This window comes from Pieris brassicae, chromosome 1, assembly GCF_905147105.1.
Source record: "Pieris brassicae chromosome 1, ilPieBrab1.1, whole genome shotgun sequence".
In the NCBI taxonomy this organism is placed as follows: domain Eukaryota; kingdom Metazoa; phylum Arthropoda; class Insecta; order Lepidoptera; family Pieridae; genus Pieris; species Pieris brassicae.
The window spans coordinates 7,504,989-7,532,395 of record NC_059665.1 but is presented as its reverse complement, the minus strand read 5'-3'; the positions used below and the strand labels follow the sequence as shown (position 1 = coordinate 7,532,395).

General features: G+C 32.4%; 1 protein-coding gene across 4 annotated transcripts; it reads left to right on the top strand.

Annotated features, from left to right (window-relative positions):
- The first annotated feature begins 638 nt into the window (after positions 1-638).
- Positions 639-25,507, top strand: LOC123707405 (aminopeptidase N-like). Of its 4 annotated transcripts, none has more exons than XM_045657430.1 (19): positions 639-676; positions 6,169-6,339; positions 9,077-9,351; positions 9,775-9,933; positions 10,290-10,337; positions 11,197-11,359; positions 11,769-11,981; positions 12,295-12,504; positions 13,298-13,431; positions 14,168-14,366; positions 15,409-15,604; positions 16,285-16,447; positions 17,949-18,165; positions 18,594-18,703; positions 19,334-19,501; positions 20,008-20,151; positions 20,521-20,602; positions 21,594-21,739; positions 25,367-25,507. In XM_045657430.1, exons 2-19 carry the CDS (start codon positions 6,175-6,177, stop codon positions 25,485-25,487), a joined length of 2,913 nt encoding a protein of 970 aa, XP_045513386.1. In that variant the 5' UTR covers positions 639-676; positions 6,169-6,174; the 3' UTR covers positions 25,488-25,507. The 4 variants fall into 4 exon arrangements, with proteins under 4 accessions (XP_045513386.1, XP_045513376.1, XP_045513404.1 ...); XM_045657420.1 differs by lacking the exon at positions 639-676 and adding an exon at positions 4,789-4,898; XM_045657448.1 differs by lacking the exons at positions 639-676; positions 25,367-25,507 and adding exons at positions 4,789-4,898; positions 22,746-23,227.
- Positions 25,508-27,407: the final 1,900 nt, after the last annotated feature.

Genomic DNA, 27,407 nt, shown 5'->3' with positions numbered 1-27,407 from the left:
TCCGATACCTAAACAACTACGTTGCATATTTTTAATGGAATTATAAAATAGCTTTTTGTATAATAACTGTTAATTGCCGCCACTTAAAGTTGCACTGATCTCACATCAAAATATACTTAAAAATTACAAATTATACTATTAATATAATATTTATCATCAAACTCTGAAAAGAAAATTAATTTGCTTTGCTTAGCTTTTAATCTAGGATTGGTATTTTGCTGAAGTTGATCATGCATGCGATTATTATGATTTTAAGAATCGCTGTTATAGTAACTTCTTACAAATATTATAATTATGAAGCAAACACATTATCCGATTAGTAGATTGATTGGATAAAATTATTTTATCTTCCCCTAACCAATACAAACCGAGGGATGTTAAAAAAAGTGATCGTACTTAATTATCTAATAAATGTCTATCGAATTGGGAACGAATAAAGAAAATTGACCATTGCCTTGCGAAACATATGTGAGTATATCCTTTGATCATGATGTCATCTAAAAATTGATTTTTCTAAAATAGCTGTGGAACAAAACGGGGATCTGAATTGAGGTTTAATCTTCAAAAAGAACCCTGTACAATCAATTGATTTTGTAATCATTGGTTAAAAATAAATTGTCCAATAACGTAATCTATCTTTAGTCTGTGGCCGGACGTTGGAGGTACCACACGGACGGTGAGTGAATTTTTTTATATAAAGTCTCGTACATTTAATAATTATTACAATATATTTAAGAACTTGTTGTGTAATGCTTCATTAAATGCAGTTATAACTTTCTCTTTGTGTCGGACATTAAACGAAAGTTTTTGATATAAATGGCCATAATATCTCACTTTTTAATCATGTTAGTCTTACGATGGAACATAGACTTCGATTAAGTAATAGTTTACGCCTCATTTATAGAAAATTAAATAAAAAACGTATAGATTTTGCGTCCTGATAACTCACTCAAGACGTTTTAACTTAAAACTTTAAATACGTGCTTTGCTACCCTCTTGTGATTTTATAATAAAAATTATATATTATATCTCCTAACAAAAATTCTAGTTGCACATATTGCACGATTTTGCAATGCAGAATTACAGTCTTCAGTTACCAATCAAATAAAATATCATTTGCGCCCGTAATGTTTTGAATCCCATATAAAAATAAAATTTTAACTTCATACTTAATAATACGGATAACGTTGTTCATTAGGTGAACTAATGTGTATAGTACAAATTAAGCATTCCAACGTATGTATATACTTACTACGTCTATGATGACAGAGCGACAGGGATCTCCATTTGCTCACTTTATCTCGTATTTAGCTATCCGAAATATGATTGAAACAATTGTGATAAATTACACCGAAAAAGCACGGCTTATGTTATAGGAAATAAAGTGTATATATTGGAGTTGTGGTATAGTTTGGAGGAAACAGCACTCAAATATAGCTAATGGTCTATGAAGTAGAAGTGTTTATCATAGTAACATTTATACAGAGATGCGTAAATATCGTATTAAAAACTGAGTGCTTTTATTGATATGCGTAGTACACATGCTATGAGTCAATACAACCTTATTCAGGGCCACACGTTCAAGATTATCCTGTAGCCTCATGCCGTATAAAACATAATTCAAACTTCAATCTAGTTTCAATATACGTCCAACCATTTTCTATCTCTTAAGCTTGATCTTCGTTCGAAGTAGTAGTACACTGGGCATGGGTCCTTCATAATGTATTTAAACATACGTATTTTTGTGCTAATTATACTGGCTTAATTTTCGATTTTACAATTTCCTCATAATATCATTTGCAATAAATAAGTCTTTAGGTTTATATATCATCGTTTGTCCGGTTTCTCGAGATTCAAGGTTCGTTGTACTTTAAGATATAAGACAATATGGAAATTAGGTAACGGCTTGTTTTATACAAGCGTTGTTTATTATGAGATGTCTGATTTAACTATCCTCTGTTAAAAACATTATTTTCGCTTTCTGGTTTATTCCCTTGCATACTCACACTCAGTAATGCGTTGGCGGGTTTTAACATAATCCTCTTATGCATGTAATATAAATAAACTTACCTGTAGGGATACCACCACTGGTATGGCAAGTCACATCAGGTAAAACAGACAATTAATATAATTTACGAGAAATCAATGTAATTAAGGACCAACTAAAAAGATAGACTAGCATTAAACTCCCATTATAAATATATCAGTCTAGGCTTTAGTATAAGATAATATCCATATCTACTTCCTACGTTTAGGAAGCGCACTAGATTGTATGTTATGGTTTTGGTACGGCTTCATGCACTGACCTTGTTCTAATTTAACTTATAGATTTACGGTTGCATTTTACCAGATACGACAGGTCATCGTGTGACCTAAAAACTATACGTAACGGCTAATGGTTGCAGTATTTTTTAGCGGCGATTAAATCAACAATCGCATCAATTTTACCTACAAATCTATATATTAGCTAAAACTGCTACTAAATTTAGATAGTTTATTGAACATTGGTATATCTACATATACATTCTTGTCAGTATGTACCTAAAATAGGATATTGTTTTCATGAAAATATGAAATCCCTGTAAAAATACTATAATGCAAGCCAAGCTATTAAATGTTACTCTAAGATAACTATGATATATATGTATATACACAAAAAATACACGTTGATTTAAAAACTTACTCTTAAGGGTTTTTTGAAGTTGGTTAAAAATAATCCATATGCACAGATTACCTACTTGCTAGAAACCTGATGACGACCTAGAGATTGTAGCGTCACTGGTTTTTAATAACCTACTACATGTTTTACTAACTATTATTTATCCACAAATTGATATAGAAATTTCGAGAAGTCCAATCTTTCACTCCAATTTCTTATTTAAATTTGGATATGTTTATATGTATTTGTATTTAAACATATAAACAAAAATAAGCAATAAATTAAAATATTTTGAGTAGTAAATTTGGATTGTAATAAAATGTTAATAACTTGTAACTTTTATTATGTTTGTATTAATAACATATATATACGAAAACAGCACTAGTAGATTGAAGCTAGAATCCATAGGACCAAGCTTTCCAGTGCGTAGAGTAGTCAGGAAAGGTAGCCCACTCTCCCAAAAAAAATTATTGCATCAATTATAAGTATTAGAATCAATTATAAGTAAACTAGACTGGAAAACATCCATTGCAAATATTTGAACTATCAAAGATTTGCAGACGACTTATTATTGCTATCAGAAACAAGCACCCAACTATAAAATATGATGGAAACCTTATACAAGGCTAGCATACAAGTAGGTTTGCAAATAAATATAACAAAAATAAAAGCCATGACCAACTACATAAGAACTAGTAGTTCGACGAGTTAAGACGAGTTAGAATATGTTGCAAATTATATCTACTTGGGTAAACAAATTGGATTCAGCAGCGACAGAAATGATCAAGAAATAGAGAGAAGAGTTAGAAGTACTTGGAATGAATATTGGAGTTGTAAAGAAATATTTAAGAGTGATATTCCTATAATGCTTAAGAAGAGAGTTATGGACTCATGCCTTATTCCATGTGTATGCATGTGAAACATGGAAATTTAGAAATAAAACAAAAACAATATAAATACCTGTCAACGAGGCATGGAAAGGAGCATGCTAAACATTAAAAAGGTAGACAAGATAAGACACATAAAAATAAGATCAGAGACCAAAGCAATTGATGCTCTAAGCCACGCCAAAAAAACTGAAGTAGAAGTGGGTGGGTCATGTAGCGCGCCTTACAGATCACAGGTGGACGAAAGCAGTAACTACATGGAGAGGCCCATCAGGCAAACGGTACAGAGCTTACCTTACGCTCGATGGCATGATTACATCAAAAATAACGCGGGTCCTCAATGGATGCAAATAGCTCGAGATAGGGAAAGATGGCAAGCCTTTACCGGAGAGGATACCTGATATATACTAACTGTTACAAATATTTATTAACACATAGGATAACCAGATATAAGAGTATCAGGAAATAATTTAAGGCTAAAAATAAGTAATAAATAAATAACCGTTATTTAATAAAAATATATTTTTTAATGATATAAGGTTTATAATGTATCGTAAATAAAATCGAAGACATAAGAAATGTTATTCATTAGTTTTGCCACACTTATAAATTCAAAATCGCACGCACGAATATCTTTGGAACTTATAAAAAATATGCGTCATTTTCAATGTTGACATCATATTTAATTTTAGCTCAACTCTCTTGTAAAATATTATGGCGTTTTATAAAACGTACAAAATGATTACAGTGTAAATGAAAGCTTATAGGTATACCCTAGCTATGTTGCTGTATCCCATTTAATTGTATTAATTTCTCAACCTCTTCCCTGCTCTCGCGGGAAAAAAAATTATGCAAACAAGACACATACTACAGGTATAGCAAATTGAGAAAAAACGCATTGTTGTACCTAAGGTCAAAAATCGCGCTGGTTATATGACTGGAGTACTTATATAACTATATACTTAATACTTTTATAGCACATATAGATTTTCTTTCTATGTGCAATTTCCTTTAACGTACGGCTTGTCCTCGACCCAAAAATCAAGGTAACTCTGACTGTTCACCTATTTGTCTATAAAGAAAGCAATCATGAATGAAAAAAACACAAAAATGTGACTATCCCTTTGCCCAGGGAGCTTACAAGTAGCTGACTACATGTGCAGAAGTTTGTTCATGGAGAATAAAGTATAGACGCACAACTGAAAACGTGACATTGTCTATGATTTGAAAGGTTTGTCAAGCAACCAACTCGATTCTGCAGATAAATATCTACAAGTACACGATGTGAAAGGAGCGAGTAATGTAATAATTATAATATAGTTACAGTAAGGATTACCCGTTCTTCCGTCTACGTAAGTTTATTACACACGAATTATTCAGTATAAATCATCTATTTACATAATTTACTTAAGTATCCCTGATTTGTATCGTATATGAAGGATGCTCTATCCTATTAAAACAGTTTTATATTTCTTTGTTAATACTTTTTATTTAGCATTTTATTTCTGTGACCTTCCTGTTCCAGGCTAGCCATAAATAACTAGAGAAGAAGCTCATACATAGAAAACATTAACACTGTTTACTTACTAAAGTTAGGTACATAATATATATATATATGCTTATAGGTCCCGACCCAGTTTTGACTGAGTAATTTATAAAACTGATAAGGCAGGTTTTCTGTAAATTGATTGAATTTTTACGGCTAATTTCAATTCAATATCATGGCATTTAAAAACCTTTAAACCTGGCGTGCGATGCGATAAAATAAGTCATGCTTTATATGCAACATGCTTAAAATTATATATATATATATATAATAGAAAGCGCATTCATTATCTATGTATTATTATAATACAGAACAATAACAAAATACACATACACGTGTATTTTTGTAAGATCACCGAACTACATACGTAAGTGAAATGTTTTCCTCAATCGTTGCAAAAATTATCTATATTAATATTAGTTTTAATTTAGGTACACAACAAAACTTATGAATATGTACAATGTTAAATTTTATTTTTACGTATCTGTGGCACCACTCACTTTAGCGCATGCGTATTTCGCGGAAAAAGTTTTATTTTGCATAAAATATGAACATTAAGTAAAGAAAAAAATATTTGAGTTCGCCAAATATTTTGAAAGTTTCGATGTAAATTACATAAATAATAATAATTATGTTTACATATATTTATTATACTTCTATAATAACTATATGATGAACGCTATCAGGGCATTGTTATAAACAACAACAACAGCAATAACAATAATTTAAAAAAACATACAATAATTGTGTTTTCGGAACACGTACTTATGTAACAACGAGAAGCGATAGAATAGGTGTATAATTTAATACTGTACACATTAATGCGTTATTGTTAATCCACATGTTTGTATATTAGTAGATAATGATATACAGATTAATTGCGATTTTAATGTTTGTTATTCATTGACTTTTCCTCTATGTGAAACATAATAATGTCAACGTATATTTTACTATGTTATGCCACTATAAATTTATCATTTATAAGTAGGTTTTTAATTATTCTTTGTAAAATTAGCTATTTTCATATATATTATAGATTAAATACTAAAGAAACTAAGACAATAAATATATTCCAGTAAGCAATGTGGGGCACAGTACTATGTGTGGTTGCGGCCAGCAGCCTGGTGATGGGAGAAGGAGAATATCTGCTCCCAGGTGACGTCATCCCCTCGCACTACGATGTGAAGTTAGCGTATGATGTCGATCCCAACACTAACTTCAGTTTCTTCGGTGTCGTTGATATTTTGGTAAGTAAAAATGCATGCCTACAAGTTTTATACAAGGTTTGGTTAAATCAAAGTATGTTTGTGTATTTGATTTTATTTAGCTTAGTGCACTTAGTTTTAAAGTATCGTTAAGTTACACTTACGTAAGGGTTACATATTAACATAATAGATCAAAATATCATGGACAGATATCATTTTGCAAATATAATTTACCGATGTGAACTTCCAGTAAAACTTTTATAATTATAACGAGATATATGAGATATATGTATGACATTTGTAATCAACGAAATTATATGTCCAACAAAATATTCATTCGAGACTATAACGTACGCCTGCTTTGTAATATAATTTGACACGAAATAGTAATTCCTGACGCATTCTTTAGGTTCTGAGACTATATATTGGGGAACAAAAGAGGTGTATTGCAAATGTCACAATAGAACTTTACGAACAGTCAACTTTGGCACACATGTACGAACTACTAAAAATATGCTAATGCTAAACTTATAGAAAATCTCTGGTAATTTTACAAACTAAAATTATACGTAGGTAAGAACTGTCTAATGAAATATCTAAAAAAAGTTCAGGAAACAGATACACAAACTGACACCCAGATCTAGTAGCTACTGTTTTTTTGTTAAATTTTTAATACAATCAAACTAAAAAAACGTGTGCGTGTACGTGTACACACGTAAGAAGTGATACTTCTTTATGACCTTATTTTTCGAAAAATGATCTACTGTGTGCAATTTTACAGAAATTGGTTAAATAAAATTATATTAGATAAAGTTTGACAAAAGGCTTTTATTATCATAGACATGAATACAAATAATACAATTATTTCATTTTACCTTATTACTACTAAGATTATTACAGAATTTCATTAATTGTGATAGAATTATTACTATCATTGTTATCGTTATTATATATTTTTGCTATTAATGGGTTCGAATCTCTTCGAATGAACCGTGGTAGGGACAACAAAAATATGGCGCGTAACGAGAAAACGTGACGCGCAACGGAATAATGTAACGCGTAACCGAAAAATGTGACGGTAATTTTTTTACAAAGATAAAGAAGTTTCATTTCAAAAATATAATATTGAAGTAATTTTTTCTTTCAACATCAAAAATATTTAATTATCGGAAGGAACAAGAGTTCCAACGATTTCGCCACTGTCAGTTCAAGATCAGATGCACAAATAATAAATACCAGCCTTGTAAAGATATTGCAAACGTTTCATTGTCATTTTGTTACGGTTTCCAAAAGTTTTTTGGAGCGAACGTGGCTTGAATGGGACTAAAGCACAAAGCATAAATTAGCGTGTAATGGAAAGTGGGTTAGGGCAATTGTATATTTCTATTTTATTAGATATTCATTAAACGTATTTTCTAGGAATTGTGTTTATGGGAAGGGCAGTTTTATCACAACAAATTATAAAATTGTCTTTCCCTTAATTGAACTTTATACGATACGTAAGTAAAAACCACCTCTGGTTCTATAATAAGGTTTTCGCCTCAGAATTCTTTATCTGTTTCGCGATCATTTGTTTCTTTTTCTGATTGGCAAGTAGCTGATCAGCCTTCTGTGTCTGAAGCGCCGAAGCCCTTTTGTTTCTAAAGCTAAATTTTCTGATTAGCCGCTCGTCTATATACAAAGCTAGTCTATTGAACGTGACTAAATTTATGTGTCGTTTTAAGTCGTAATTCGTATTAATGCTGATATGTGGTTATGGTCACCTTAACAATATCATTTCTCATAAAAATACAATTGTCCTCACTGTACTCTGCTGTAAAAATACTCATTGTTTACAGAATAAATTATTTATTCAGACATTGTAATCTGCGGTTGTCATATTACGTACTGTTGTTCATACGTACATATTAATATGCCTTTGTTAAAGCTTTTTGTTATGTTTATATTTTTAAATTCGTATTAACGTCTTTAAGAATAATTAATCTTATTAGGGAAGTCGATAAGCATTGTTTTATGGTATCCCGTAATTGTCATACATAGTGAAGGAGATTGCGGAGAAATCAATTAATGTTATAAATTTTGTAACGACATCTACTTATATGCGTTATTTTTATTTTTATCAGCAAAACTTTTTCTTAATGAATGAATAATTTCTTTCTACCTTAATATTTAGAGAATTTTGGTATTCAAGACAGTTATATTAACAGTATACTACTTACTTATTTATAACATGAGAATATTGTACATAAACTTATGATTAAAATTATAGAAAGTTGTTCTCTCAAACATTGTTGACCCTAACACTGCTCACTAAGGTCAGTGTTCCTTGTGCCTATTAATTTAACATAAGTAAATTTTGCAAGATTACGTAAGATTATATAAAAACTTGTAGATCTTTTTTGACACTATTTTCGAACCTCTATAGACTTTTCCAGCGATACTTTCGTATGATTATATTATGACAAATATTTCTTCAATTATTTTATGCAATTAATAAATTTATAGTAAACGCTACAACCTTTTAAGGTGATCTGGTCCTCTTTAACTGTTTCGTGATCATTTGTTTTTTCTAATAGACAAGTAAGTAATCAACTTTCTGAGTCTTCGCTTTTCGGACCTATGGTTTCCTTATGACGTTTTCCTTCACTGTACGAGCGAGTGCGCACATAGAAAGATCATACGTGCATAGCCAAGGATCGAACCTCAGTGATGACCGAAGTGAACAAACACTTCTCTAATCCAAAATTAAACAGCATCTGATAATGCCATTTTATTTCAGCTAAGAGCAAAACGACCAACATCTAAAGTCGTTCTTCACGCTCAAGACTTCACAATAGCCGAAGAAAAAATATCTTTAAGGAGTGACAACGATGTCTATCAAGTGACGGGTGTCGATCTTAACGATACCTATAATTTTTTAACGTTACAACTAGACAGAGAATTGAAAGAGGACGATAGTTATCACTTGACATTACCGTTTTTCGGAAACTTGAAGCTTGGACTGGATGGAGTCTACATCAGTTCTTATGTGGATAAAGATACTAAGAAGAAAGAGTGAGTTTTGGTATATTTTCTATAACCACTAAAATAAATTAGGGATGTATAAATTAAAGTATGGTATTATTTGAAAGGTTGATTAAAAGCTGCAGAGTGTGAAGGCCCTATAAAAAAGGCACTCACGTCTTCAGATATATACATATTAAAAACTGTAGTCTACTTGTATGTATTAGTCGTATCCTGTGTTGTAGTGGTTTGATATAGGAATACTGCACTTTATTATTTATGGTTGACGTGGGAATGGCAGTCTATATTTGGAGGCATTTAGTAATACTTATAACTACTATTACTGTTGTGCCCATAAATATCGGAAAAGTAAAGTATGCTATTATTCCGAAATTAATATTGTACAATTTTATAATTGCCCCCATAAATATTATTATTTAAAAATAAGTTCAATAATGAAACCAATATTTTTAGATACCTTATAGCGACACAATTTGAGGCTATATCAGCTCGTAAGGGATTCCCTTGTTTCGATGAACCGATATACAAAGCCACGTTTTCGATTAACATCGGTCACCCTAAGGACTTGACAGCTGTCTCCAATATGCCATTGAAGGTTTCGTCAGGTGATAAGTAAGTAAAAGTACTTTGGCTTGGGCAGATAAACTGTATCAACGGTTATATTTAATTGAAAATCGAACTCTGGAACTTCAGGTTATACAAAATAACAGCGAAATTGAGCTTCAGACGTTGTATGGTCACATAGTAATTATTAGGTATATTTGATTTTTTAATGTAATAGGAGACAAAGGGTCAGGCTCACCCGATGCTAAGTGATACCGTTCATGAACACTCATATTGCCATAAGGCTAGCAAGTGCGATGCCGGCCTTTAAACATAACAATATTATTCGTAATGCTTTTTGGATAATGTGTGGGTTTGTTATAAATACACTTAACTCTATGTTCTTATATTTAATATTTTTTTAGTGCTTTAGAAAACATTTGGCCATGGGAAGTAATGCAGCAGTCATTTGGGTGAGTTCAGATCAACATATAGTTTCTATAGTAAAGTTTTATGAAAAGGAATCACAGTATTGGTGGAGATTCTTCATTAAGTTACACCTTATAAATATTTTTAACACAACTTAAAATATTTAGATGGAGGCACTGCCTTGCTTGTATCTATTTCCGTGGTTACAACAGACAATTCAAAACTATATGTAATGCAAAAACATTTGAATTAACATATCATACATATCGACTCTCGATAATATCGACTCTTGTTAATTTGAATCTCTTCATTATCCCGTTCAGACCAGACCTGTCTATTGCTTTTTAAAATAAATTTCAACAATTATAGAATTAAGCTCTCATTCAAAAAAATATGGACTTCTTTTCGAAATAAAATTTTGTGAATGTATTTAATTGTTAATTTTATTCAATAATATAGAAATAATAAATCACGAATTTTGATCAAACTCTTATAATATATACCCCGTTAGAGTTTCCCTCCCCCTCGTGGTAAAACGCTTGTTATTTTGATCTCTTGGTAGTATAAAAATTATGTCTGGTGCCTTGAGTTTAAAGTTATCAAGTCGACTAATACAATTAACACTTTGAACCTTCTGTAGCAATATCTACAATTTGCGCCTACAAACAGTAGGATGACGTCATACCCTGAGTCGCGGTATCAAAGGGTTTTCAACCACTAAGCTCTCTTACTTTAGGCCTTATGACCGCCCTATCAATGATTATACTAATAGATCCTCCCTTTAGGTTGAAATAAGACCATTACATCCGTCCTTAACACCAATAACTTTTTTTTATTATCGGATTATATACATAACAGAGGCAAAAGAATTCCTAGTTTTTAAATTATTTATTAATTTTACAGAAAGCCCAGGACAAAGTATGTGTGGGATGAATTCGACAAATCGGTTCCGATGTCAACATATCTGGTAGCATTCGTTGTATCCAGCTTTGCGTATGTTGACAGTCCTCCACAGTTATCCAGTACTAAGTTCAGGATCTGGGCACGGAATGACGCTATTGACCAGGTATTTAGATTAATTATTATTACAAATAAAAAAAAAATAGATTTTATTCAGTTCATATGAAGATAAAGATGTAGGAATTGTCGGTTTTTAATTTTTATAGAAACTCATACGTAATAAATTCATTTCCTGATGCATATAAACAATATAATTGATTAGTATCGCCGTATAGCATATGCTTTATTAACCAACTTCAAAAAAAAAGGTTTTTGTTGGACCTGTTGGAGAATCTTTGATCATTCGTATGCACGTGTTCAAAAGTTTCCAATTACAGTAGGTAACAGTTTACATTAAAATCGGTTTAGTAGCTGAGATATCCACGCATTTGTGGAGGGTTTTTATTTGAACTCGTTTAAATTTTTCTAAATTGCTTTTTTGTAAGTACCCTATACTATTTTTGATATTTTTGTAGACGTCTTATGCGGCTACAGTGGGTCCGCGCGTGCTCTCGTACTTCGAAAAATTCTTCAACGTCACCTTCCCACTTCCCAAACAAGACATGATAGCGATTCCAGATTTCTCCGCGGGCGCTATGGAAAATTGGGGATTAATAACGTATAGAGAAACTGCACTTCTTTATGACAAGGAACAGTCTTCTTTTGTGAACAAGGAACGGGTTGCAGAGGTATATTTTAAAATATATTAAGAAAAAAAGTGAAAACAATTATATACATATTTAGGTATTTATTCAATAAGTTACACCACATGACACGTGTAAATATAAAAGTAACATAATGTTTATTTAAGTCCTTAACAGAAAAACATAATTTGTTATGGTATATCATAATTTAATTGAAATTTATATTTAAATATACAATAATAATATATTGACACTTTAATTATAAAACACAGGCTGCAAAAATAAATAATATTCTATGCCCTCTAAATATTATATTAAGACATTAAGGAGTTGGCAACAAATTGTTTAATGTTTCCAGGTTATAGCACACGAGTTAGCTCACCAATGGTTCGGTAACCTGGTGACGATGAAGTGGTGGTCAGATCTGTGGTTAAATGAAGGTTTCGCGACCTTCGTGGCATCACTTGGGGTGATGAACGTCGAGCCCACCTGGCATGCTGATAAGAGTTACGCCGTGTCCAATATCATGTCCGTGCTTAACCTGGATGCGCTGGAGTCAAGTCATCCTGTAAGTATATGATTCGTATAATTTTTTGTTTGTTGTCATTACTTGACTTTGCTGATCTACACATTGTCTCTTGATATGTGTTTGTAAATCGTTAGTAGTCTTTTTAATATTAAAGATGTAATAAATTTTTATTGTATTGTATTTGAATTATTTGAACGATGTGAATTTTTTTTCACAATTCCTTATTTACGGTTTTCCTTAATACGGTTTGTCCGGAAGACATAGCTTATTAGCGATAAGATAAGGTAGCTCCGTGTTTTTCTCTTTTTAAAGTTTATTGTTACTATTATATGTAAATAATTTTTTTTAAAGAGTGCAGAATCACACTTTGTTAATTGAATCAGAATAACCATATTAATTTGAACTTTTATTTTGTAATTCTAATTTGTAAGAACGTTTTCTCCGATAGTACAACGGGTTCAAATTCTGACACAATCGAATCGATATAATACCTATCTAATTGCCCGTAGTAGTTGCCTATTTGTTCTGTTGGTGGAACCAACAGGACTAGAAAGAAGAAACTAACTGATTCCTTATTTTTTTTCCGCCGTAAAATGTTCCGAGGACCTGTAGAGTTAAAGTCATAATCTATAGTATTCCTGACTAAAAGCTAAAATACCTCAGTATGAACAAAGTAACGGATAGCGGTGTACAACCACTGATACACGTTTCAATAAATTAAATCTTTGTTTTCTTTGCTACTTTCCTTTTTACATCTTAGTACTTATATTTATATAAAAAATCTCCCTCTTGCTTGTTAATTTTACAATTAATAAGAACTATTGTTTTTTAGGTATCAGTAGAAATTGACAACCCGAATCGTATATCAGAGATCTTTGATGAGATCTCGTACAGGAAAGGATCGACGTTGATTCGTATGATGTCAATGTTCTTAGGAGAAGAAGTGTTCAGGAAGGCGCTTCATAAGTAAGTATTTAGTTTTATAATAGTGTAACGAGTCTTCAAGGCTTTTTTTAATACTTAGGAACACACGCTCAGCAGGGTAAAAATAAGCACTCACAATTCGTACTTTTATCTTTTGATGTTTATATCTCGGAATGGCGCTCCGACTGTGACGACTGGTTAGTTCAGTGGGTTTGGCATATTTGTTCGCGTCCTGCTGATGCAAGACGGGTCTAGGGCCAGCATATAGCCTTTAGTCAGGAGGAGGCGAGGAATTATAGAGCTCGACTCGCCTCGGCCTAATTTGTCTGGGAATAATCGTGAACGACATTCGAGAACGTTCTGGCATGAGTAGTAATGAGTAGGTTAGGTAGGTAGTTAGTAGTAGTGTTCTATCCTTGTCGGACAATTATGGAACTCTCGAGCCTATAGCTCCTAGTCTTTGTCCTTATCGCATGGCTTCTAGAATGTTCAGTCTGGCTTCGAGAAGGCATACCGACTATATCCAAAATCTAGAACGGTTACTCTATAATGTTCCTTCATCAAAGAGGTATAACCAGTCCTGAAAACGTTTAATAAAGCCATTTCCAAAAAAAAATTTTTGACATGAAACATGAAACAAATGATCACGAAACAGATACAGAAATCTGAGGCCCCAGACCTTAAAGGGTAGAAGCGCCACGCCACGATTTTTTATTGAGTTTGACTCTTTAAGACTGTAAATCTATGGAGTCGTTTTATTATCATGATATTATTTCAGCTACCTAATAAAACACTCGTATGGGAACGCAGAACAAGACGACCTGTGGGCGGAACTAACTCAAGAAGCCCAAAAGGCTGGAGGGCTTACCGCTAATGTTACGGTTAAGGAGGTGATGGACACATGGACAAAACAGACCGGATACCCGATACTTGAAGTCCAGAGGGACTATTCTGAAAAGTCACTAACCATATCGCAGGTATGGTACCAAACAACTTATTTCTTATATGAATGTACTAGCTCTGCGGTTCCACCTGCATCTATTAGGCCGTAAATGGTTTTTGAATTTTTTTTTTTTGTAACACAAAGGTATTATTATTTTTGTAGATATTGATGTCTTCTATGAACTGTAAAATATCATTGTTCTATTGTGAACAGTATTGTTCTATTGTGAATTATTATTAGTATTTTTTTCCACAGCTTGTATACTTTATCGAAGGTTCCTACGGATCCCTAACTCTTTCGAAAATATTCTATAGCCTATGTTCACCAGGGAGCGTAGAATAATGTAGAGTTCTAATTGTGTATAATTTTATCAAATCGGCCTAGTATTTTTAAAGCTTATTAAATGTTCAAACAAACAAATCTTTCTTCTTTATAAACTCGATAAACGTTGATATTTTTTTATATGGTGTCAGATTTGCCTCCTGTAATTTGCTAGCTACTTCAATTCGCTTGTCCTAACCGAGATAAAAAAACTTCCCAAGTCCAGTGACTGAGTATGTTAGTAACTATTATTTAGTAATGATTTATTAAAGAGTTTTAGTAAACATTAAAATAAAAGCGACCGATACAATTACTGCGTTGACGTCAAAGCTTGAAACTCCCCCACAAATATATTCCGACCGCTATTATATACAACTTCTCGACCATAGCCTTGGGGCCCTCAGTCTATCCTTCCTTTAGGATGAGCAGCACCTTCCATGCTCCACAATTTTATTGAGAACGTATAATAACATAAATTTACCTACACATTCATTACATATATTCCCGTATTTTTATTCGTGTCAAGTTACAATGTTGAGCACTGTCATTGTTCATTGAATATATAATTGATATGGATATTCTTTTATCCATACCACAGGTTCTTTCCTAGTTTGGAAACCAGTCTCCGAATAACTTACCCCTGTTTGTTGCAAATGTTATATGGGAGAAAATAAAGAAATTATTATTATTAGGCCCTAGATTGGCGTTCTTAATATATAATAAAGCTGCAATTCATTATATGCAATTTTTTTCAGAAACGGTATTTATCTCTTGGTGGATCTTTCCGGACTAACTCAGCTTGGTGGGTTCCTCTAAGTGTTCTATGTGAAAGGGACACCATGGCTCAAGATGTACATTGGTTGTCAGACAAAGAGGGCGTTGATAAGGAACACAGGTTTGAGCACGGCGCGAGTCCCGATGAATGGGTCCTCTTCAACTATAATATGATTGGTGAGGTGATAAAATAATAAGTATACAATTTTTTATCACATCATCTCATTTCGTTTGAGATATTATCGGGTCCCAATACATTGATAAAAATAAAATGTTATTTTCATTTTTTTGTGTTGTGTCAATTTTGTTATTTTGTTTTGGGTTGATTCTTTTTTCATACGTATATTTAAGTAGGATTCTGCATGACATATTCTGCTTTTCGATCCAAAGTTATATCATATTCTACTTTTATTTTTATGGTTGAAATATCGGGACCCTATAACACTTCAAATGAAGTCAGAGACTATGATGCAGCAGCCTAGTTAATTATATGTATAAATAAATTGAAATATAAAAAAAGGTTAATTATCGCTTAGATTCTTAAAGAATGGCTGTAAAATGGTTTGTATAGAAAATTTATGACTCTTAACTAAATGTAATTTTAAAGATGAAACCGTGCGTTAAATTGACGCAATATGTCGCGTGTTAACGCTGAATATTTTTATTATACAAAGAAAAGACATTTATTTTATTAAAGCAAAAAAGAAATCTAAAATGGGCGCAACTCAGCTTTCACTGCTGTCAAAAGCAAGACAAATTTTCAGTGGGCCCATACTGCCTTCAAGTGACATATACATTAAACACATGTTGACAATAAAAAAAAAAACAAATAACAAACACAAACACTGTTCTTGTAGCCCCGTATCGCGTGAACTATGATGCTCGTAACTGGCAACTTTTGGTCTCCACTCTTACTAGTGACAAATTCACCCAAGTGCCGGTCATGGGAAGAGTCCAGTTACTGTCGGATGCATTTGCACTTGCCTGGACCAATAAATTGGATTATGCGACTACGTTACAGTAAGTTTTGTATACTGTGTTTCATATTAACTCATTACAAATTTTAAATCCAAAAAGTATAATTATCTGTACTAACATTAATTCTTTGAAACTATTTTCGTAAATAAAAAAGGTTATTCTAAAGAGTTGATCCTGTATGAACGGGACAAAGATATGTTTGTAAATGAAAGAAACAGCTTAATGTTATAGCAACAGTTTTCTTTTCTTTTTATTTTACATATATTTATATATATTGGATATTTTTACTTTATCAGTAATATATTCAGCAGAAATCTAGCCCATTGTCTCTGAGACCGACCTAACGTTGTTACGAAATATGAGAACGCAATAATACTTTTTAATAAAAATCCCATATATGTAGTTTGTAGTGGATTTTTATTAATCGAATGGCTTCCATTAATAAAATCTATCTTCATAAAATAACTTTCGTAACAACGTTAGGTCGGTCTCAGAGAGCATCAGTTTTTTTGATCATTTTTATTTTAAACACTAGATGAAAAGTTTGGTCTAAGGAATGCCCATTTCGTCTCGATGTCTTCCTTCGTATAAGAGTTAGATGTGCACATAGACAGAAAGTCTACTTGCCGATTCGTCCAAAGCCGCGGATCGAATCGAAATCTTTGGATTGGGAGTTGCATGAAGCACTGCACTATTTTTTCCTATATTACTTATGTTTATAGAATCTTTATTTCTGGTACAACTGTATTGTTTTTCAATTTAACAAATCACACACAAATCTATAATTGATTGTCAGCCAAGCACGCCAAACGCCTCTTCATCATCATCATCATCCATGCCAATTCCATATAACCAATCTATCCAGTTCTTCCCGCTTCTAATTGCGAACCCCTATTGTTTCAAGGTCCTTCACAACTCCATCCCACCAACGCAGCCTCGGTCTACCGGGATTTCTCTTGTTACCCGGTTGTTAGTTCAGTAAGGACCTTGGGGGTCCTATTGTTGGCTATTCGGTACACATGTCCCAGCCACTACTAACTAAATTAAACTGGGATTATTTTAATGAATCATTGACTATTAACTATTAATAATCAATCTACTAACTAGTAATAACTAACTGATTAATAACCCATCTGGAACTGTTTAGGAAGAACACCTTTTGTATGGCGATTAAGGTTTACAATAATTTACCAAAAGAATTTAAAGGTCTTCTGACTAGAGTCTTTAAAAATCGACTTGGTGTATTAGTTTTGGAAAAAACGTATTATTCAATAGATGATTATTTGCGTGAGACACTGTAGTTGATATAAATCTTATAACGTTTGATATGATATGTACGATACAAATAATATAAGAATTGACCAATTCATATGACTAATTATGTAAAATGTAAACTTTAAAGATAAATTTTCGCGCCATTGTGTGTGGCAGAATATGCGAACTCACTATTGTACGACCTTACACATTTTTGTACCATATTCTTGCAATCAATTATTATTATTATTATTATTAAATATGTATTTATTACCAATTATTATTAAAGATTGGCAAGTTATCTCCAACACGAAGACGACTATCTTCCCCTAATGACGGGCCTGAACGCGCTCTCGAAAATTGAGAACGTACTGAAACGTACACCTAACTATGGCGCATATCAGAAGTTCATGAGGAGGTTAATCAGAAGAACATACGAAAAGTCAGGTGGCCTTGCCTCCAAGAAAATATTGAATGGAGATGATTTGAATAGCGTAAAAATGCAGGTACGGTCATATTCTGTTTATTTTAGGTAACTATAAAAATTTAATCTAAAAATGGAATTAACATCCTGTTCTAGTAAAATATAAATATTGGGGTGTCTATGCGTAGTGACTAAGCGAGACTACTTACTTAATATATTATTCCTATAGGATGATAAAATGATTTGTAACCATGGTTGCTATTCGTAAGAAGAATGGTAAAAATAGCAAATACTGAATCGGAACAATTTTGTAAAGTTTTAGCCTTATTATATAACATGGACTTAAAATCGTGTTACTATGGTTATCATGTGAATATGTACACCTTATATTTTAATAGAAAACATTCGCAAAAATTTGAATGTTCTGTTACCGTACGTAAGTACGTATGGATTGGACATTCCCAATACCTTTTTTAATAAGCTATACTATCATTATTTCAACGTGTTTAGGTAAGAACAAGTTCAACAGCGTGTCGTGCGAAGGTGCCAGGATGCGAAGAGAATGCCATACAATTGTTTGAACAGTGGATGAATACTAAGAATCCCGATGAAAACAATCCGTAAGTATAAAATCGTCTAACCGATTTAACGTCAGCGACTCTAGCGTTATCAATTACCACCACAAATGCTTTTTGCTTTAAAAAAAAGCAAACAGATGCAAATAAAGGCAATAGAACGCGCGTGGCTCTTCTACAACGTATCATTTTATTTATTAACAAATATACTATAGTTTTTCATATTGTCAATGTCGATCTATTAGATGTTTTAGTAACTATTCGCCCGAGTACTTCATTTGTCGTTATAATATTATTTTTACTTTTTAATAAGTATATACGAACATATGGGACATTTTGCTATGCTACCCCATAGAGATTGTTCACTTTTACAGAACTTAAACATTAAATAAAACACTTTTTCTATTAAATTTTCTCACCATAGAAGGTGACAATTAGTCTTTTAGTTCAAGGTTTTAAAAAAAACAATCGAATTAGTCCAGCCGAGTTTTCGGCTTAGCAAGATATTTTGCAATTAATTTTTATTTATATAGAAATTTAAAAAGTTTGTTCTCTATGGTAATATACCATTGAATATTATATATGTGTTATGATGATTTAAATCAACTAATGCAGATTCTATAGCTTTTAAGATTGTTTACCCCATTTTCATATATGTTTAACATTTGTTCGCAGTATTCCTTTAGATCTCCGTTCGATAGTGTACTGTGTGGCGATAGAACGTGGATCCGTACGTCACTGGCGATTCGCGTTGGAGCGTCGCCGGCGCACGAATGTCGCGGCCGCCAAAGATCAATTACTCCGCGCATTGTCTTGCTCCAGAGATATTTGGATACTTGCACAGTCAGTTTATTTACCGGATTTAAGTGCGATTTTATATTTGCTATAAAATTCCGTCTATAATTATCATCTATACATAAAATATATTCTTTAATCTATAATTAAAATCTATACTTAATAAGTACACTGTATATAACGGAGCAAACGGGCTACTCTGGCTCATCTGATGTTAAGTGATACATGGCCAGAGAGCTCGCAAGTGCGTTACCGGCCTTTTAAGAATTGGTACACTCTTTTCTAAAAGGGCCCTAAGTGATTAGGTTACAAACGTGGCCTTCGTGGGCGACCACATAGTTGTGGCGCGGCATAAACTGCCTTAAAAAACGCTCCGTGCCCTGCTTCGACGTCAAATTAATTATTCCAGTTTTAATAAAAATAAAATAGCAATATTGTGATGCAATTTTAAGACGGAAAGTTTATTATATTGATATTCAAATCAGTTTTAATTTATCACCAAAAAAAGGATGAACAATTGGTATTAAACTTATTAAATCTTAATCTTATCGTAGATACTTGGAGTGGTCGATTACTGATGGTTCGGATGTGCGTCGCCAGGACTCTGCTTCGGTAATCACAGCTGTGATTTCATCAGATATTGGCTATTACTACGGAAAGGAGTTCTTATATTCACGCATTGAGGATATCTACAAGGCGTTAGTAGAATCATATATACTATATTCTTTAAGTTTTAAGGTTTTATGTTTGTTATTGTTTCACCGGAGTCGAACCTAGGAAATCGAATTATTCCTTTATCAATAAATAAATGAAACCATTGAGTATATTTTACTGAGCGTATAATACTTTTGAGCAGTGCTGGCCTAGTGGTTTTAACGTAGGATCCCCGGCTGTGCACCAATGGACTTTCTCCCTATCGCACACACTTGTTCAGAGAAGGAAAATATAGTAAGGAAAGCGACATGGCTTAGACACAGAAGGTTAACCTGCTTGCCTATTAGAAATGATCATGAAACAGATACAGAAAGGTTGAAAGTTTTTTTTTAAATTTAATAATATATTTTCAGATTCAACGGTCAGGGACGTCGTTTGGGCAACATTATCAAAACTTTACTTAATCAGTTTACTACACAGCGGGAACTTGACGAGGTATTTATTTCGTGGTCATATATATACATAGCACTAAATAATATCATTAGCACAGTCACACACCCTTACGTAAGTTTTTTTGATGTTTTCCGTTCGTAAATGTTTCAACCTTTTTCTATACATTATGTATTCCATCTGTAGCTGTATCTTTAGTATAATTGCTTTTTGTATAATATATATATATATATACCGGAAAAAATCGATAAACGTACGTGAGGGTGTGTGACTGTGCTCATGATATTATTTAGTGCTATGCATATACTTAATACACCTTTTAATAACCGCGATAGGTTTATTTCTGATTTCTATATATTTATCTATACATAACCGTGAAGTGTCCATCCAACTACTCTATAGTCTATGAGCAGTGTTTGCCTAGGGGCCCACTATAAAAAAACACGTAATCAGCAACACGACTGAGAATACATTTTTTTGCATGCGGGTTGAATTACGACCTGTATCAATGACACTAGAAACATCTAATCTGACGGTATATTTGACATTAAGATTCATAGAGAGTTTATTCTTCTATATTACATTCATAATTACCTCTATATAAGGGCAAATAGACAAGTTCTCTTATTGTTATGATAAGCCAATCACCGTGACTCTGGATGATGCGTCATGTTCATCATGTTATAATAAGTTCGTTGTTTTTTTTATATACTTCAGTGAATTTCTTAGGATATACAGGCCAAAGACATAAAATGTTTTAAAAAATTAGCAATTTCTTGAACAATTTTTTTTAAATGTAAATAAAAGTGTGGTAGTTTTACTGGTTTTATCAGTAAAATTAATACGAAATTGAATTAAAACAAGTTACGGTTTTTGAGGATAAACTTCTCTTTGCACTGGTAGAAAAGCGAGGACTTTTTTCAAACTGTATCTATAAAAGTAAAAAAAGATATGTGTTTTAAAGAAAAATTAAACACATTTTTTTTTTTAAACATTTCGTTGTTCTTATTCTGTGCATCGATTGATTACTTTTCAGTTCCTGAAATGGTACGACCAGAACTCCGAGTACTTCGATGTTGCGAAGCTGGCCGTGTCTCAGGGTATAGAGCGCGCGCGAGTTAACATAGCCTGGATACAGCAGAACCAGGCGCTCGTTGTCGACAAACTGAGGGAATATTCGCAGTAAGATATTGTATTATTACATCGACCGCGTCTTAATTAAAGAATTAACGTACTCTTAATCATAATTAACTATTATTTTGTGTTACACTTTTTAAGGCTCACCGTTAAAAATACTAGTTGAGTTATATAATTATTAAATACTAGTTGAAAATATAATTGTAATATGTTTCCGTTATGTTTATAAAGTCGTAAATAAAAAAATGGACGATTAATGAATTATACTGCGAAGACACTATGGCAGTGTAATAAATAATATGAAATAGAGATTCATTTTTAACATACTTTTACTCTCAGATTAGAATTTTTAGCTATGGCTTCCGTATGGATTTCGACATATGGAAGTCATACTTACGCTAAGTTTCAACTTGGAAACTTAGTACCGAATTAAGATTGTTGTTGAAAGGTGTGTAGTTAATTGCTAAGTAGTATTCGTTTTGATAACAAAATATTATTTTTTTATTTTTAAAGTTTTCATAATTTAAAATGTTCACAAATTTAAAAATATTTTGTTAATAGCTGTATTAATTGTATCACTGTAAAAAATGTCACTAAAGTAGTGCTATTGCTTGTAAAAAAATATTGAATTGTAAGCGCTTTGTGTATTTCGTATCGTTTTTTTCTGGGTATTTAAGAAAAAGCGATTAGAACTATTAGATTAGAACGATATCCGAATAAAAAAAATTTGGCTTTTGCTTTCCCATTACACAATTCGTAGGCAAATGCAAAAATAAAATATGTTATCCTAGAGGGATCCTTCGGTGTTCTTTCTTTATTTGTGATTGACATTCAATACAAAAAAATCACCCAATTTGATACAAAAAAAACACCAAAACCATTTTTTTCTGTAATAGTGTAGTAAATAAATAATGGCTATTGATATTGTATTAATATTTATAATTACGTCATTAAAGCTTGCACATACGTATTACAAAAAGGTAGATCGTAACGCTATACACGTATTTTTAGATGGATACAGAATTTCTTTCCAAAACATTTTTTTTGTCAGCATCGAATCTGCTGCTTGGAGAGGAAAACCGATCTTCATGTCATCACTATATGCGATACATAATATATCAAGTCATCGTTTAAAACTTGATCAAATGGTTTAGATTATTTAGGAACGTACTCTAAGCCTGGATTAGTTAAATAATCAATATTTTTTTGTATTTATTAATTATTCTTAGTTATAAAGAATTAAATATCTAAAGTTTATATTTTTTTAACTCATAATTGTAAAAAAAAATTGTATCAGTAAGGCTTCTATTACGTTCATGAGTTGGTCACCAAATATTTACTTTAACTAAAAATAATGCGGTCTTTACAAACATTTTTCATAATTATTTTGATTTGAATAATATTTTTATTTTTATTGTACTTATTTTTTATTAAAAAAATGTAAATCCGTCCATCAAAGGTTGTGTGTTGATCAAGTGATTAGTGAATTTATTTATAACAATCGTGTGTGTAACAAATAAATTGTTTGAATTATTTTTGTTTTAAATTATGCATAACATAACCTTAACACTTAATATCGAGTATCTATTTTTTTAAACGAAAAATTTATACAATTTTACATAGTTAAGTGAGGGCTGCTTAAGTTCTATACAAAATTTATTTACAAAATATATAAGTTTAAACCAACTTGTAGGGAATGGAATTAGTATTTATTACACTAGGTTGAAATTCTTCCCGAAAACTGGGGAAATATTCAACGAGTATGTAAAAGAATAATGAGACCAGACGCCACTCTATTACAAGCTTGTTGTAGAACAATTTAATGAAGTTATTTGGACGCTGACGTATTTCAGATCAATGTGTGATGCTGAAAAGAGAGTATGTATGTCGCCAAGAAACCGGTAGCAACTTGTATATAAGACACAAAAAATCGAAACCGAACACCAACTTAAGTTTATTCAAAAATTTATCTTTGTAATAATCAAGATGTTACTGAAATTTAAACAAGTGGTGCACCACCACTTGTTTGTTCTTAAATTCAGAATTGATATACATTTACTTTTTCCAACCAATCGTTCTACCAAATACTTGACTAAGTAGTAAAAGCTGCCGTACAAGTCAGTGTATAAAATTCATCTAAAAATCTGACTTGTGCGTCACCATCAGGGCCGCTGTGGGTTTTTCATATACATGGTGGTCCACGGAGGCGTACGAATTTAAAAACGCTATAGCGTTGAAACGGCGAATGGGAGGGGAGCGCGGGTGATGGGGATCTGTAGCTCGGTTCTAGGAAATTTAGTCGCGATGGAGCATTTCACGGGTGAACAGCCTGCGTTCTGTGTAATAAAATATTACAAATGCCGATTCGTGCGTTATAGTTCGACGTTGATTTCGATCTCACTATGGATTGCATGACTTAAATTAGTGTCCGAGTAAAAATTGATTAGGGCGTGGGTCAGAAAGTTTGAGGCTACCGGTTCGACCTTCAATCAGAAATCTAAGGGAAACTAAAGGACAAAACGGTCAGAGGAAACCATAAACTAAGCCAGAGCTTCCGTGCTACGCAATCCTGGGCAAAAAACTCGTAAGCGATAAGCTCAGCTCTCTGTATCAAGAACGACTTTGCGCCGAATTTTAAATAATGATTTACAATTGCACCCCTGTAAACTTCAACTACTGCAAGATTTACAAAGTGATTTCGTCGAAACAATGTTAGAGCGTTTTCTGAGCTTCAACAATATTCTTTTTTCAGACGAAGCCCATTTTCATTTAAATGGGCACGTAAATAAACAAAATAGTTGTAATTGGGTCTCACATTTCAAACAACAAAAGCCTTTGCATCCGCCGTAAGTAACAGTTTGGGCAGTTCACAGCACAGTTAATCATCGGACCCTTGTTCTATGAAGACCAGCAAGGGAATTCTGAATCTTAGCCATAGATCGAACTAGAAGTTGTCTCTGCTTTACATCCTAATGATGCTAAGAATATAAACAAGTATACTATTTAGATAGCAACGTAACAATAATACTGAGCGATACATAGTCATGTTACGCAATCAATTTTTCCCGCAGCTGTTAGACTTTCACGGCTTTCACGTTCAACAAGACGGCGCCACATGCCATACATTAAACGAGAGTTTGGCAGTCCTAACAGGTGACATTCCATGGCCACCTAGGAGTCCGGATTTAACCCCACCAGACTTTTTCCTGTGGGGATACATGCAAAGTAGAGTCTTCAGCAATAATCCGACCACAATTTCCTAGTTGAAGGCCAACATCCGCAGAGAAATGGCCGCTTTTCCGCGCGCCATTTTCCAGCCAGAAGTCCAACCTGGAAATTGCCAGAGTTTTCGGCAATTTGAAGTCAAGATTCGAAGAGTATTTGCAGCGCGATGGTGCAAATCTAGATGATGTTATTTTTAAAAAGTGAATTTCCCAAATGTTATAACATTAATTTAAAAATAAATTTGTTTAAGTATTACTTTTGCTTCTTATTTATATATATTTTTTTTTAAATCGCAAATCTCCGATGCCCACCTGCATTTGACGCCATTGGAAGTCATGGTAGTTACTAGATTGTTGAGTGGTGAAGATGAGACAAGATTTTGACTTAGACTTTGATTAGACGTCTTTCAAAGGTAAAAAATGATAATTATGAAATATTAAATTACAGAGATTACGTTGACGATCCGAGAATCTCACTACGAAATTTGGGACACGCAGTGGAGGTTATTTTACATCAAAATTTATTCGTTTTTACCTTGTATGGTATAAGTAGTTTATTACTATTGTAAATAATAAAAAAAGAAATACATATTTAAGACATTAAAGTATTTATATTTAGTTTCAAACTGTTAGCAAACCAGACCGCGTGTATGCTATATAAAAAAGCTTTGCCCCATTTAACAGTTTCGTGGCTAAAGGGGTGTTACCGGAGGCTTTTGACGAAACGACAACCTTGGGGCCTCCCATGAGCTCTTATTGCGATCCTATTGACAGCCTACAACTGAGATGCATCGCTAATTCGTACCATGACATCGAAATAACGAGACAGTTTATGTTCCCATGTGACCTTAGCGGTAATCAGATTTCGTTCGTTCAATTTGTATAAAGATTCGTGCCATGACCACTCGGCTGAGCCGAAATTTGACAGTTGCGCCTTCCAACTATGACAGAATAAGCGATTCTAAAAAAGTTACTTTTTAGTCAACTGTTTTGTGTCGAACGTGACTAAATAATAGTTTGGAAAATATTAAATTCTATATTTTAATAAAACTTGTTAATTAAGTTAAATAATAAGATGTACCTACTGTATAATTTAGGAAAAAAGTATAATTCGTATATTTTGGGGTATTTATTATACCCCATTAATAAATTATTAAAATATCGACGGAGATGAGGAACAGGACGGCAATTCCCCTATAGATGTCGAGTTTAAAATTTGCTATAGATCAACGACTTTGATTCTATGAAGATTCAGTGTAACTACAAATAATTACACTAACTATGTTCAATAATATTTATATAATTAATTAGGCAGGTTTAACAAAATCATAATTCTAAAATCATATTTTAAACCAGTAAACCCACCCGCATGGGTTTCGTTTATTTTACCAAATTCTCTTGCAACTTCTTCTTCAACGATTATTGCGTATATTCAAATATAGCATAATAATTGACACACCTAAACCTTCATAAGGATTCTGTATTATAAGTCAATACTGCAAAATTGCCGCTGTCTGGTTCTTCATTTTACAATAAATAAGAATGCTATCACGAGTATTTATTATAATTAAAATTTTCCTCATTATGTTCATGAATCGTATTATTCTACTCTGCTGTTTGTTGTTTAAATAAACATAGGTATTTTTCAAATTTATAATAGGTAAATATTAAGCCATTTGAAAAATTATAATAACAGTATTTATTTAGCTAGGATGACGCCGTAAAGATGTCTACAAGCAATGTTCAATTGGATATTGAATTGAGAGACTATATGAATATAAACATATGTTCATATTGTCTCTCAATTCAGCGAGTTTGTCACGTTAAGCAGTAAAGAAAATATTATTATTTATATTATATGAATTAGTTAACGTTTAAACTAATTTTCTACAATTTGAAGGAATTCATTTGTATAATAGTTTATTAAAGTACGTATGATTTTCGAGTTATAAGATGACTTGTAATATCTTTTGCAAAGGGATAGGGATAACAGAAATTCAGGATATCAGATATACCTTCCATATAGGTATTTATTTTTAGAAAACAAATTTGTGAACAATACTTACCAATCCATCATATTTATAATTTAAACTATTTGTAAAACTATATTTATAAAACTTTTGTAAACACCAAGCTATTGAAATCTATCAAAATTTGACGGATACGTATAAAATAAATAGGTGTCAACTATCAATGCACCAGAAAGCTTTACGTTTTAAATATATCGAAATAATAGTTTTAAATTAAATAAATATATATAAAGACATAATAGCTTACTGTGCCTTACCTATGATATAAATAATTTTATATTTTATAGAAACATCTGTTGAAGACAGTTAACTGTCAAACTAGAAAAGTTTCAAAACTTGCATAGAAACCACAAAACAAAACGGAAAAATGCTATTGACTTTAGGTACCTAAACTCAACAGCATCACATCTGGATTGTTTTAAGAAAGTTCATGGTAGGCCCTCAGGTCTTTTTTCTTTC